At 30.0% G+C, this 15,528-nt stretch overlaps 1 protein-coding gene across 1 annotated transcript in view; it reads right to left on the bottom strand.

The window, feature by feature from the left end:
• The window catches only part of LOC125064410 (glutamate synthase [NADH], amyloplastic), a 39,843-nt gene that overhangs the window by 23,825 nt on the left and 490 nt on the right, over positions 1 to 15,528 (bottom strand). The window contains exons 2-3 of the mRNA XM_047671401.1: positions 14,667 to 14,776; positions 13,318 to 13,448 (exon numbers count right to left, since the gene is read on the bottom strand). Of these exons, the coding sequence (XP_047527357.1) occupies positions 13,318 to 13,448; positions 14,667 to 14,774 (239 nt within the window). The 5' untranslated portion in view covers positions 14,775 to 14,776. The remainder of the gene's footprint in view (positions 1 to 13,317; positions 13,449 to 14,666; positions 14,777 to 15,528) is intronic.

Raw genomic sequence — 15,528 nt, 5'->3', positions numbered from 1 at the left:
ATTTTGTATAACGACAAAAATCGTTCACTGCGAAACGGATGGTCGGATAATTGACACAATAAAATTTTGACCTTTGCAATTCCAATGACTTACTCAAATTTGAATCTATAAGCTGTGGACATATTTTGATATATTTCATAATAAAATTTCGACTCAAATCAATTTTGACATTATCCGTATTTCTCATTTATGACTTACTTATATAAATATTAAAAAACAATGTACTTATTTCATATGCACATTGTTTTTTAAATTAAAAGTAGAGAAGCCATGCGTCTATACTTCTAATTTTCTTTCAAATTGAATATCACTCGTTCGTTTGATAATGAAGTAAGTGAATATCATATTTGATATGAGGTTAGTTCAATAACCCATAGGAACCCATTGATAAAAAGTTAAATATGATACTATATTTCGTCTCCATATTTTTACGGGCTTTAATAAAATCCATTATGTGGTTTGGTTTTTTTACTCATTTTAAAATCGTATTAAAATAAAACCCTTAATTTGAATATTCATCGAAACGTCGTACGTTTTGAAGTCCATAGTCAACGCGTTGATTTCCAAATTTCATATATTTATGTGTGGAAACACACGAGTCTTGAATACCAAACTAATTCATTTGACGCGTAATTAAGTTTTTATTAAATTATTGCAGATAGTTTTATGTAGTTGCGAGTGAAACCGGGCAGTACAAGCAAGCTATTAGATGTAATTTGAAAATATGAAAAATGTATTTTAATACACACGACGAAAATTTGTGCACATATAACAAGTAGGCATCACTTTGGCGGACGAATGAATTCCTCACACGGGCATTTGCCGGTAATATTTCATAGTGTAAGCATGATAAGATTTGGCTCTGATGCATAACGTACAATGATTCATGTAGGTACACTTCAGTGTGGGTCGCAAATACCAACGAAGAAAGTGTACCAATCTAAAACTCAATTAAATGAATGCATTTATGCAATTTCATAGTCTTCTTGTAAATTATAATATTATAAGTTTTCTATTCGTAACTTATGCAATGGATGAATACTTGATAACATTTTTAGCATTCTGAGAATCGTAAAAAAATTAAAGACGATATACTATTCATTGTGTCCTGAAAGCGTCAAATGGTAGATGATATGACAGATCATTATGTCTACTTTTTAACGTCAACGCTGTTAGGGTAAATTAGGGTTGCTAATTATTTATTGACGTAATTGTCAGTGTTCCGAATAGTATATTACATATAACTTTTATTCTATGCACACTAAATTGAATATTAGGTGTTTTTTCAAATTCTGAGCATCGTCAACATATCAATTGACTACATGAAAAGATAGAAATAAATGTTTTCATTTATATTTATTTAAAAATATACATCGTATTATATATGTACCCGTTCTTTACGTAAGCAAATTGATTCCGAGTCTTATTAAATAATGTAGGACAATTTGCAACGTTGCACTTACAACGTCGCACATAAAACCTAATGGAGAGCGATACCTCCTAGGCTTTGATTGCATTAGTCTATATAACGAATCGAAATCACGTGCATGCCTCGTGTCTGTAACAAATTTATCTTTATTGCACCCTTGTTTTATTATATACGTTACAACTGACTTATCTCGTCCGTACTCAGTATATTTTATTCAATGTATACATGACATTGTGTTTACACATATTGACATAATAATTTATTTAAAATATATTAGATATAAATATGTTTATTTATTTTTATGGCTTATGTACGGTTAATATAAAATATAGAGTGGCTTTATTTAGGAAACATGAACTTGAGTAGCAGTAACGTTAGTAACAACGTACCATCCATACGACTTTAAATATACAACTACAAACCAGTTGAATGACCTTGAATCTTATCAGTAAGGAAAACAATTTAATGAGAAATCGAAATTGACAGTATATTATTAAATACAATTGATTTCTTCATATAATAATGATAATCTTCACATCAAAGTTCAATGTGAAAATCTTTTGTTTATTGACGTTATCTTAATCATAATCTGCGGATATCGTTTGTCGATAATCGCAAGACGAGATAAGTAATAAATTATTTGCAATAAAGTTTGTAATTCCATCAATACATTGACGACGCGCGATAAGATATAAGATACGTGTATGTATTGATTGAATGATTGCTGCTTGATTGATATTTATTAATTATAATTTTGTTTACGGCAGCTTAGTGAATAATCATATAATATCTTAATACTATGATCAATTAGAATGTTTGGATGTGTCTCAGCAAATAAATGGCACATACATTCGAGTATGATTTACACTCATGTCATTGCATAGAATAAATATAATTTGTTAAGTAAAAATAAATATTATATAATATTGAAGCGCGGACTAGTTACGACTAGATTCACAGTCATAAGAAACTATTAAAATATACATTAAAATCTTAATCGCTAGTATCGACTTTAAAAACTGTAATGATGGGTTTAAAATATTCAAAACTATGTAAGTATATATTTGTATTGACATACTATACAGATTTAAACAATTCATGTAAAATTATGATAATTATTAATGTTTTCTTTAAGAATCATAGCAGGCTCTATAAACGTGACCGTATGGTACCTACAGTAGGTATATTGGCCAAAAAAGATTATCTCTGATCTCCCACGAATCGCCCGCGTGTAAGCTTGGTCCTTATCGTGCAATATCTCTAATCTATATATATTATCTTTACACGGCTCCCTACACTAATAATCATAAATTACAAAACGCAGCTGTTTCTCTGATCTCATTTGTATATAAAATGCATATTATGTTAGTACGATATAAGCTAATATATGACGATTGTTTTCGTGCTAAATTACAACGGGAAAAATGATTTTCTGTTAAACTGATTATGGAATTATATATTTTCCTGTAGATAGGAGTAATTTATATGCATAAAGTTACTTATTTTATTAACAGTACCTAATACCTCTAAAATTAAGAACAAATTTGTATCAGAGCTGTATAATAAAATATTTTTAATAATCATTACATATAAAATATTATAGTTTAAGATTGACAGTCTTTGCATGCACGACGCTACATCTCGGAATGGTTTGTAATGAATCTTCCAAAATTCCTAAGGTATTTTGCATTGAAACTATGTATATTACACGTATTGATGTTTGCAAGGTGGGTGTCTTTGACGTTGTTCGATTGCTTGTTACCTTGACCATGTCCACTATGTGCTATTCGCGAAAGAAGGGGCACATGAATGTTGAGCATAACGTCTCGTTCCACACAGATCGATTTGGCGACAGAGGGGTTGCATCGCGGTTTATGCGTATCGATAACGTACAAATATTATGATAACTATTTTGCAATTAAATTGAATCATCATATTTCTTAATGCTAATGGTTCCCTTGGTGTTGTACTATTAACTATGCTATGTAAATAAAAGGAAATAGGGAATAATTACGAAAACAGACATTATGTCTATTAAGTATCTACTTTGAATTGTTTTAATTTTTTTTTTCGAAGGAATGATGTAATGCTTTGTATAACTCAAATGAAACACACTTCACACGTATCCACGCCTTAATATGAATCGATTGAGAATTAGCGAGTTTATACACTCGTTATTTTGTACCAGCTTAGCTTCTCTTTACTTTCATCTAAATCAATGGTTTAAGAAAAAACAAATGAAATTGCTCTATATTAGAGTTTTTATAATAATCTATTAAAGTTAGCCACCCGTTAAAAAATGTTTATAATATATATTTGATAATGAAGCTTGTCTTACAATTTTACAAATGGTTGTGGCAAATGTTGTCTAGGTACTAATGAGCATGAGTAGACAACATTTGCCATTGTCGCACGATGTTCAAACCAAGAAACAAACTAGTCTAGTAGAATAAGAATTGTGATTGTGGACATTGTAACCGATTAAATAGTCATTAGTAAATTACTAATTATTATTTGATTATTTCGAATTAGTAATAATTATAAAAACTTACTACAAAATCATGCTTTATAGTCTCTAACATATAAATGTGGTATTCAAAACGATGCGTTATCGATGTTAGTATACAAGAAATTGTATGTAATCTGGTAAAGATCGCACAAATAAAGTACCTATTTGTGTTTTCCGACCGTGATAATATAATGAAACGATCAATAATATGAACAAGTCATTGCATCTACTTTAACGATCTTCGTAAACGTTAGATGGAGTTTATTAAAAAAATGATAAATAAATTATAGTTCAGGGTCGTTTTCGTTACAGATGACCGCAAAATCCATAAAACTCGGCATTAATATCGATGTTTTTGTTTTTTACAATTATGTTTTAAAACTAAACAGGTCGGAGTTAAATTAAAACCCGAATACATTTTATTGTCTATTCATACATAGCTAGTAATATGCACCTTCAGTACCTTTTTATAATTACATAAGCTACAATTTTTTTTTTCAGACTAATAATATTGAAATTTGACCGAATTCTACATTTAAAATTTCCGTAACTCAAGAGGAAATGAACTGGAACCCTTATAGGATTACCTTAAATTCCGTACGTCTGTCAAGACGCTTTATCTCGGGAATGCGCGTGGGATAGAGTTGAAATTAAAACAATATAATAAAGTCGCTTGAAGCTGTGAAAAAATCGAACTCCTAAATGAACGTAAAAAAAGATACGGCCGTTTATCCCGCAAAAAATGAAGTGAATCAAAATTTACATGGTATTTTCCGTTTATTCTTATTCTATGAAATTTGTCAAGTAATACTACTGTCTACAAGTATAGGTATAAGGTATAGGGAAAAATCTGAAAACTATACATTTGTAATTAAATCATTAAAAATATATAATTTATGCCAGGAACGGCGGTCCAAATTGTGAATCGAGTTTAGCGTATCGTGTGAAAGGGCGTTCATTAGCACAAGCTTAAAGAATTTTTTAACTCTCAGTTGTCCGTTTTTTTTATCTTCGAGAAGCTCATGAACGTGGACACTGGTAAAATTGGATTTATTCGACATCAAAGTTAACTTTGAAAAAAGAACAATTTCATAATTATGTAGACTACAGTATATATGTATAATACAGACTTTATATATTTCAGGATCAAATTAATCTTATAGATACACTAAAAAGAACTGTTTATTTTTGTACTAGTAATTATTATTAATTATATGTCCCTTGTTATTTAAATTAGACTAGTTCCGCTAACTCTTTAAATTGTTTCAACAAAAGAAGCACACGTACACGTTCTGTTGTGTTTTGAAACTAAACTTTTCTCATCTGTGATCAAAGACGGTATAATCGAGTTACACCAGAACAACGTGTGCACATGAATTCCTGATAGGGCTAAACCAAGGAGTATATTGTATCCTTTGCGTATTACGTTGTGTTTGACGATCGAATACCGAATAATCGAATAAGGTGCCTATTTAAACGGGTCCTTAGTAAATCTCATTGTAACCTGATTAGACAATTCATAATTCATTTCACAAAGTAGATTTTTTTTTCCATAAAATATCTTAACTATACTTATTATATAAATGCGAAAGTAAAGTTTGAGAATAATTAAATGACAAGAAAACATAACTATTATTAAAAATCCTGCGTGATATAAACGAAAAAAAAAAGTTAAATAATAATATATGAAACCGTTAAGAGACAGCGAGAATGAGCATGAGGAGGAAAGGTATCCTTATGTGACGATTTCTGCGAGTTCACTCTATTGTAACCCGCGTAAAAGAACTGCGTTCCAACATTATTTTATATTACGGTCTGCGCTCCAATTCCACCCGCTTTAAAATTAGACTATTGACGTGACAAGCGTGCATTACATGTTCTTGACGTTCAGTAAATAAATAATACAACCGAGTATTAATCTGTTCATAACCAGTTTACACAACACTAACGCAAATGTATCTGAGAGAAGCAACAAATAACATTGTTTGCACACTCGTATCTTAGGCACGAGTCGGTTTGAACTTGAAAATTGGAGTGTTATGTACGAATACAAAAACAAACATAGAAATAGGTAATCCATCATTACAATATTTCAAATCCATTGTGTATGTTAATATTAATAGTAGCTTGATGTGTGTGTATCCGTGGCTTCGTATTGTATCGATGTTGCCTTGTCAACAATCTCCCTTGTATGTTCTAACATTGTATTTTATCGGATTGTTTTATGGTTTGTGAGCGTACGTACTTAATAAAAAGTTTTCAACATTTGTTCGAAAATATCTAATAAAAGTAGCTTTAAATTAGATTCAACATTGTAACATGACGATCCAAAAGTTTCTTTATGAACCTACTTGAATAAAGAAGAAATAAGTTAATAAAAGATATAAGTTGACCCAACAATCTTGATCTTTTATTCTTCATATAACATATAGAAGGCAATAAAGCACGCATGTCCGTTAATGAGAATGATTGAAACTGCTTGACTTATCTTTTTACGATATTTGTATCCTTTGGCAAATAATTTATTTGCCGCGTGTCTCTGGATTCTGTGTTATATGTAATGTATATTCTTAAATAATCCTAACACGTACTGAATCATCATTTCTGGACTATTTCTTGGATGTATTTATATAACAAGAATTAATTCATAATAAATAAATAGTATTGAAATTAGATTCTCGATGCTTACCAGATAACAATATATAATTCAAAACAATTACTATTCTAATACATTTACTGAAAGATTCCGCAGGGACTACGTCTTACGTGCAACTATATAAATGACATTCGTATCAACAATGCATGGTATTGACTTGTTAATATACATATCTTCGACTCTAAATAGGCAATTGAACATTATTTTGTTCCGGCTATTGTATAGCTGTTAATATCTAGAGTAGTTGATTACGTTTCATCTCGTCCCCCACTTCACACTATCTGTGAATACAGCTCTTAGTGATAATAAGTATGATTAGGAGTATCTTAAGTTAATTTACTTATCTTTTAGATTACAAGTTTAAACAAATATTTATCGATCTACTTCACATGCTGTCAATTTAGTCTTTATTGTATTTACTTCATATCGATGTCTTTTTATACTACGTTTAGTCGTTTAGATTAAAGTGTATTTTCATTGCTCTTAGATGCCTAAATATATTTATTCCATAGTAGTACAAAACACTAGTACGCTTATAACAATTTTAATTATTATTTCCCAAGGAATTTACAGCTGCCATTGTACAACACGCAACAAATATAGAACCCAGTAGTTATACTTCAAAGGCTTGTAGTAAATTATATGATTCATACGACTTAAATATGTCAAAAATAACCGCTTACAGATTTGTTGACGTTTGTATTTATGTATAATAGTAGTGGTCACCACTGCCCATAGACAAAGGCGCTGTAAGAAATATTAACCATTCCTTACATCACCTATGCGCCACCAATCTTGGGAACTAAGATGTTATGTCCCTTGTGCCTGTGATTACACTGGCTCACTCACCCTTCTAACCGGAACACAACAATACAGAGTACTGTTATTTGGCGGTAGATTATCTGATGAGTGGGTGGTACCTACCCAGACGGGTACAGAATAGTCTATATTAATGAAACATTGTCGTTTATTACAACGCATTTCTTGATCGATGGTAAAAAAAACATACTGCGATTCTTTACGTTCTTTTACATTTATTGAACAAACCTTGCATTTGTTAGAACAAAAATTACTGGTGATAATAAAGAACTACTATGACAATATCCAGATTATCATACGTATTGTTGTTAAATGTGTATATTAACTATTCAAATAGATTTTCATACATATTATGTAGTTGTTTATCTAGAACTTTAGAAAAACAGACCTTGAATGTTATTGTTACGGGTGTCGCTGATAGCAATCGTAGCAGCAAGACGTTAATACATACGATAGAACTATAGCATTTAAATATTTTGAAAAATATACGTTACTATTATGTGAATAGAATTATAAAAACAATAATAAAATAATGAAATATTTGCTAATTTTGACTACACATTACATTAACCAGCATTAGGTGTCCACGCCTATTAATTGCTGAATGGTACACCTATTTGGGACACGTCATATATGTTTATTGTAATATAGTATTTTTTTTTGTTTGTTTCTTTTAACCCTTTTTTTGTATCAATTAATTTTTTATTGTTAATTTTTTTATGTTCTTTTGTGTAAATGTTTTGTACGGTCCCAAATAAAAGTGTTCTTTCTTTCTTTATTCGTTTTTAATGAATGCCTCAACATCATCATCCTCCTGCCCGTATCCCAATTTTATTTGGTGTCGGCGCAGCATGTCTTCTCCATACTTCTCTGTCTGACATCATCTCACAAGTAACATTCTTTCCAGCCAAATCGTCTTTCAGACAATCCATCCATCGTTTCTTTGTTCGTCCCTTTCCTCTATCAACAATAGAATAACTTAAATCTCACTTCTTATCACTTATAACTTTAAATGAATGCCTATTTATAGAAAATGTTTGATCCTTAATAAGAATATACTATGGAATTTTCATTTTTAAGGACGAAATGGGTAAGTGTGAAGATATAAGAATTTTAGTTGAAAGTACAATCATCCAATCACACATGAATAAACATTCGTGAGCTGAATTTAGAATAACAATATCACGAGTTTTCAGTTGATGATGAAACTTAAATAATCAACGACTCAATATCAACTAATATAAATTAAATATCAAAGTAATGCTTTTTTTAAATTCATAAATAGTATTATTGCATAGTATGAAACAATGTCGCTTACCGCTGTCTGTCTGTCCCTGTGTATGCTTAGCTCTTTAAAATTACGCAACGGATTTTTTTTTTTTAATATATAAAGTGATTCAAGAGGAAGGTTTATATTTATAATACATGCACGATATTGTAGAGAAATACTGATAATTTTAAAGGTTTCTAATGTTATGTCGTAAATAAACACATTTCTTGCGCTTACATTGCAACGCTGACTTAACCCTACAAGATAAATCAAAGACTAAAAGAAAAATTAAAATCATATACTACAGTATTGTACACCTTAAAAAGGTCTCCAAAAAGGTCCGCGATGGTATATGTCTATCTCTCAGGGATAACCCACAATAACCATTTTAATCCTTTACTTTTTGGCTAATGGCTTATTTTCGAAGCGATTTTAAGCAAGACAGCATTAATCCTTATCCAATTAAGTACCTTAAATACATTGTGCTTTTAATATTAATCAATATGTTCCTCTACAGCATGTAATTTAAATGAATATTCTCGAAGATATTACAGATTTAAAACGCAGGGACATAGCGGTTTGTATTGTCTAATAACAAAAAGCTATGAACTTTGTATATAAAGTCATGTTGTAGTATATTTAGTATCAGAATTGCACCCGTGCGAAGCCGGATTGGGTCCCGGCTAAATAACAAACGTTTTTTTACTATAGATATTATATATTGAATACCCTAAGGACTTATAAATACTATTAAAATAGGTAATGTGCGTGCTTCAATTAATGTATAGATTGCAAATGCAAACTCAATTAGTGGCTGAGAAACAGATAATTAAACGAGCACGATATGGACGGGATTACAAATGGTAATATAAGCAAGCAATATTAGAAATACTCGGCAGAAAAGGTATTTTATACAAAAGCATATTTTACAATTACATTATAAAATATTCTCAATGTTATATAGAAGATTCTTATGATTTCGTTTTCGTAAACTTTTTAATTGTCATACCTGGTAAATCAAATCTTTCTTTGGATTGAAAATGGAGAGGTTTTTATTTCGATTTAAAAATTTCCAAGTTATTAGTTACTTAAACATTAAAATAACGAATGGAGTCACGGTTAGCGTAATGTGATAATAAAAATCAATCAACAATTGGTTGATAAATTTTCATACAAAATCATTTTTTCTAATACATGTCTGAGATACTGACGTCCAAAATAATAAGTGTCGACTTATAATAAATATATATCTAAGCTGTCGCGATTTTAGACACATATCTATCTTATCTACTAGATACTAGCTATGACCAATAAATTCTCAAAAAAATACTTCTAATACTTGTAAATTAAATATCGTATAAACTCATAGATCAATTGTCATAGCGATCAGTTGAGCAGAATTGAAGTTGATGTGATGCAGCGTCACCTAGTCGCTAGTTATAATAAGTGAATTACATAAAAACATCCTACATTGAAAATAAATATTTACTTCAATGGGATGACCAACAGGCGTCGAAGTCTTTTAATCACAAACAGATACAAAATTTATTTTTATACAACTGCATAGGCGAAATGAAGAGCGATCGGTTAATCAGTCAACTGCGTAGTTACGAGTCGCAATACATTATTACCATTGCTATTATCTACTTACAGTGGTACACAGTGGGTCAGACGACAATCGTTTTGATTGAGCAGGGGCGAGTGTTCCGATTCGAGTTTCATGAACTGAACTTTGATCAAATATTACGAGCCTATTCTTGCGACCATTTTTAGCTTTGTATTCGTATTTGCAGTAAAGAAACAAACAGGCTATTAATATATTTAAAGTAATTCTTATGTAATATATAAACGAATACTTAGTGCACTGAATTTACATGATAACTCAATACAAAACACGATTGTGTAATTTCAGAAGGTTATTTGTGTTATTGACATAATAATTACAAACATTAAAGAAACACGAATCACTTTAAGTCGATTTTCAAAGTTTTATAAGTGATATATGAAGTGATTTCCTATGCAAATACATCACTCTTTTTACAATAAGTGTAGCAAGGCGTCATTTAAAATATAAAATATTCGTACACAGAGTACGAGATATAGATTACACAACTAAAAATTAACCTTTTTGGCAAAAATAAAGAATGCCAATTTTTTAGCAAAATCTTTACGTTACATATAAAATTAAACTTCCTTCTTAGTACTTAATAAGCCGTCTAAAATATAATATTATCAGCTATACTTGTTTTCAAGGACCATGACTTGTTTATAGGAATCCTACGTCTCATGATTAATTTGTTTGCATTAATTTTACCCCCTTAAAAGGCTATTATTAGTGCTTAAAAGGTAATTACGATAAGATAGCAGTGTGTGGGCTATCGGTGATCTTAACATAGAATATTGAGGGCATAGAGTGTGTTCAATTAAAAAATAGTAGGTAAAAATTTTAGTTTCATTTATTTTTTTTACCATATACATTTTGACTGTAGATTTAATTTTATAAATGGTAAAACGATGTATTTGAGTAACGAATAAAAAAGTTGACGTTATACTATATAAAATAATTAGTGTTTTAGTTGCTTTTACATAAAATATCCATTGCTCTATATTATTTTAACATTAATACAAGGGAATCACTTGAGACAAATTCATTTAATGCTACGTTACATAACACCTTTATATAATCGATTATTTTAAACTATTTTCAGTTATATACTGTCACTAGTTGTACATGATAATACCACATGATTACGTACGTACAAAAAGTTCTTGATTATTAATGTTTTGTTCGTTAGTTTATCAGATAACGCTTCTTAAAACTACTCTTTCCGACGGGAACCGGATAAAACTGAGCGGATCTATTATACGTTACAAGCATCCGATTATAATTACTGTCAACTAGACTAAGGTTATGATGGTGTTTTGTTATTTTAACCTCATACGTCGCTTTAAGAATATGTATAGAGTGTATGCCGATGTTCACGTTTTGGATAGGCTTCCCCAAGTCATGATTACTATCTCAAAGTATAGGTATAGGGTATTTCATACTGGCTTTTTAAATAATTCGGTTGGCAAAAAAATAAAAATAATGTTGTGTTATTAATTAGATGTAGCTCTTGCGCATCGTCGAGCTATTTTTTTAAAATAAACAAATTTATCCCATTTCCATACAAATGCGATGATGGTCGATACTAATACATCTATAATATAATATTATAAATAAGAAAGTGTAATCCCTCTATATTGAATCAAGATATTTGAATAATAACAAAGATGTTGTAAACAAATAGGATCAGTATTTATTTACTTATATAAAAAAAACATAATGCTTATACACGTGATAATTACATATATAATATACATTTGGTAAACCGCAAGCCACGGGTAACAACTACATCATCTGATTACAGAACAGCGTAGCTGACACTAATACCGTATACATGAAGTGTAGGAATATTAAATTATTGTTTTATTATATTGAACGTGTTTTATTACCAACTGATTAAATTAAATATTATAAATCTCATAATACCCAAAGAACTATTTGCATTGAATTACAAAGTGCGGACGTTTTATTTCTAAGACTTTGTGATTAATGATAATAAACATTCGTATTAATTTCAAAACAAATATGAACTAATAATGCTAGTTTTAAATAACACAATATATATGATTCTTAAAAAACATGTGTCTATAATATCTGATCTCCATTTTGACGTCATAAACCTCTGGTCTGGCTAAATACATAAGGTATAATTTTGTATTTTATAAGGAGCTGACGTTTGTAGTCGTTAATTAAAAAAGATAGCCAAATAAGATTATATGACAAGTAATTTTGTTTTTTTTTTTCAACGGCGAATTAAAGGGATTAATTATATAAGTTTCTTGCTGAACCTGCATGAAATTTATGAAACTTTACTATATAGCACACAGACCGTCGCCCACGATTTTACCCTCTCGAGTGGTGAATTAATAAAAGTAGCCTATGTCCTTTCCAAACTCAAACTATCTCCATACCAAATTTCATCTAAATCGGTTCAGCGGTTTAAGCGGATACGTAACAAGAAGTCTATCAAATGCCATTAAAAATTCACAAATAAAAAATCACTTTATTTATATAAACCTTATAAGGTACTAGTGGTTAGAAGATATGACCTTTAATCCAATTCAATGCCTTCTTCAGATTGCAGCTGACGAATCGATTTCCGTCAAGCGTTGGCAGAATGCCAAGTAAAGTGATCCCATTGTTGCCTTTATTTGGCAATGGGCCAGTGTTTTCTAGATGAGATATAATTTTTACACCACAATATGATTGGTGCACTGAGTTTTGAATTTTTCATCAACTACATCCGTCCATTAGTACAATTTACTTTTGATTAGCTTTGATTTTAATGCGAATCACGAACAAATTATCGCGTGAAATGAAAAAATCTCAAGGTCTTTTATTCAAAATGTTAGTTTTACTACCCCATAAATAATTGATTAGTTTTTGCTAATATAATCGTTACGCGTTTGAGTGTTAATTTCAGTTTTATAGGAAATTCAAGATCGTTATAACATATTTGTAAAAATATAGCTTTAAATCGTCTTTATATAATTTTATATTATTTAGATAATTATTTTATCGTACTTACCTAAGCTGAGCGCAATAGTATTGATGCGGGATGGCGGTCAGTACACCAGCGCCGTCTCCGGTATCGTTGTCGCATGCGCACGCGCCTCGATGCTCCATACGTTTTGCAAGAGTTTCAGCATCTCGGACGATCTAGAGACAAAATACATTTGAAGGTGTTTCTTTACATAGCTGAGTACGCTTCGTAATAAAAAATATATAAACATTTCAAATAAAACATTTTGATCATTGTTTGGAGAAAATATATATAAAAGTTATTTGATAATAAATACGATAATACTAATAAACAGTTACTTGGAGATCTACACTCATGAAAAAAAAACTGTAACTATTTCATAATGCTAACTGTTTATTACTTTTTCTTAACTATGATAGTAAATAGTTTGCCAATAGACCAAATGATCACACTAACGCTATTTGGGATTTTACAACTATTCCAATCCAAATGATATATGTATTCCTGGACGTGAGAAGCAGACTGTGTTCACGTTACACGTCATCCAGGTTAAATATAACAAATATGAGACGTTATGACCACTTGTAATAATATTTCATTATCAGTATGTCGTCGCCACTACGCCACCGATGTTGTTATTTCAATGTCAAATACACTTGCTAATAACATAACGTAGAACTAGACTCTAATTAGAACGTCGTACATGAAAACTAAATCTTTATACACAAATAAAATTGACGCCTTTGAATTTATTACCAGTTGGAATAATATGATGTTTGTAGGAACTATTAGGTCACATACCTAAAATTCTATAGTATTTGGCAAATGTCTATTAGCAATTCTCTCAAAAATAACTAATTAATATCAAATATTATTCAACTAAGTTAATAACCCAAAGGACTTACCTAAATCTATGTGACATTAATCAGAAAATGGTAATTAATTTATCCTAAATTCTTCACAAGTCAAGTCAAGAGACATATGATGAGATAAATTAATTGATAAGTCATTGAAATAAAAAAAATATTGTAGAATAAAATTTATTGTAGACTGATCTTGTAATCAGAAATGAAAATAACTGATTAATTTTAAGCTTGGTAATACAAAATTAAAAAAATCTAACCTTTTTTACGACTGTTCAATATAGTATGAAATTAACACCTAATATAATAATTTAATTACTAATTAAAGTATTCCTTAAATATTGGAGTATTTAAAGAATTTGACTTCAACCTTCAATAAATTAGAATAAAGCTTGTTAATTAACCATTACTAGGCACATGAGAACAAATTATATTCATTTTAAAGGCTGTGACTTGATAAGTTCTTATTTATGGAAATCTTTGCATACTTCAACGTCAACTCAGCATTATGTAACAAATCAAGTTACTTACTTTATGAGAACGTTTGCCGTCAATAGCAACCACAAAGCCAACACCGCATGCCTCGTGCTCGTTCTGGGGGTCGTACAAGCCTTGCTTGGGCGGCCCTTCCCACTCCATACCTGATGAATATAGTTTATTAGAATTAACTTCGCTACTATTATCAATGAGCCACATAATGGTTACTGTAGTACTGTAGTATAAGAATAAGCTGTAGAATAGAAGTTGGTAGCTTATAGAGGTCCAAGTCTAAGTTTAAAACTATATAACACAGTCATAAAGATATTTATTTTTGTATTATGAAGTATTAAGTTAACGCTAAATATAAACATTGTTACCTTGGCCTACAAACCATTGATATCACAGTTCAAGACTGTTTGTTTATTAGAATATGGGATCAACTCTACAACTTTTATAATTGATTTGTTTTAGGTAGTCATCATTTTCAGTTAAATAAAACTGAGGTAATTTTGGTTTGTAAAAACTAAAAACATTTTGTTTTTATTGAATACTTATTGAATATCTCCTTAAATTCCTCACTAGTATACTCATAAAGGTAGAAACTAAGAGGTTATTATCTTTATTAGCAATTATTTTATTAGTTTAAATATAATTTCCTTAAAACTGAACTGAACTTACATACAACATTTAATTTTAACGATTAATAGAATAGTTAACATATACTATAAGCTTTATTATTATTATATGATCTCTTATTTGTTTAACACATGTAAGAGATTAAACAAAAACAAATGGATTTTACCTTAAAATTCGGAAATTGAAAATTGAGGAAAAGCAAAGCTCTCAGACACCATAAGGGCTTTTTATTTTCCAAGGCACGGTATTTATTATTAATATGAATGTATGTTGATTT

This window comes from Vanessa atalanta, chromosome 5, assembly GCF_905147765.1.
Source record: "Vanessa atalanta chromosome 5, ilVanAtal1.2, whole genome shotgun sequence".
Lineage (NCBI taxonomy): Eukaryota > Metazoa > Arthropoda > Insecta > Lepidoptera > Nymphalidae > Vanessa > Vanessa atalanta.
Note: the sequence above shows the minus strand (reverse complement) of the source record. Positions and strands in the feature narration are given on the sequence as shown.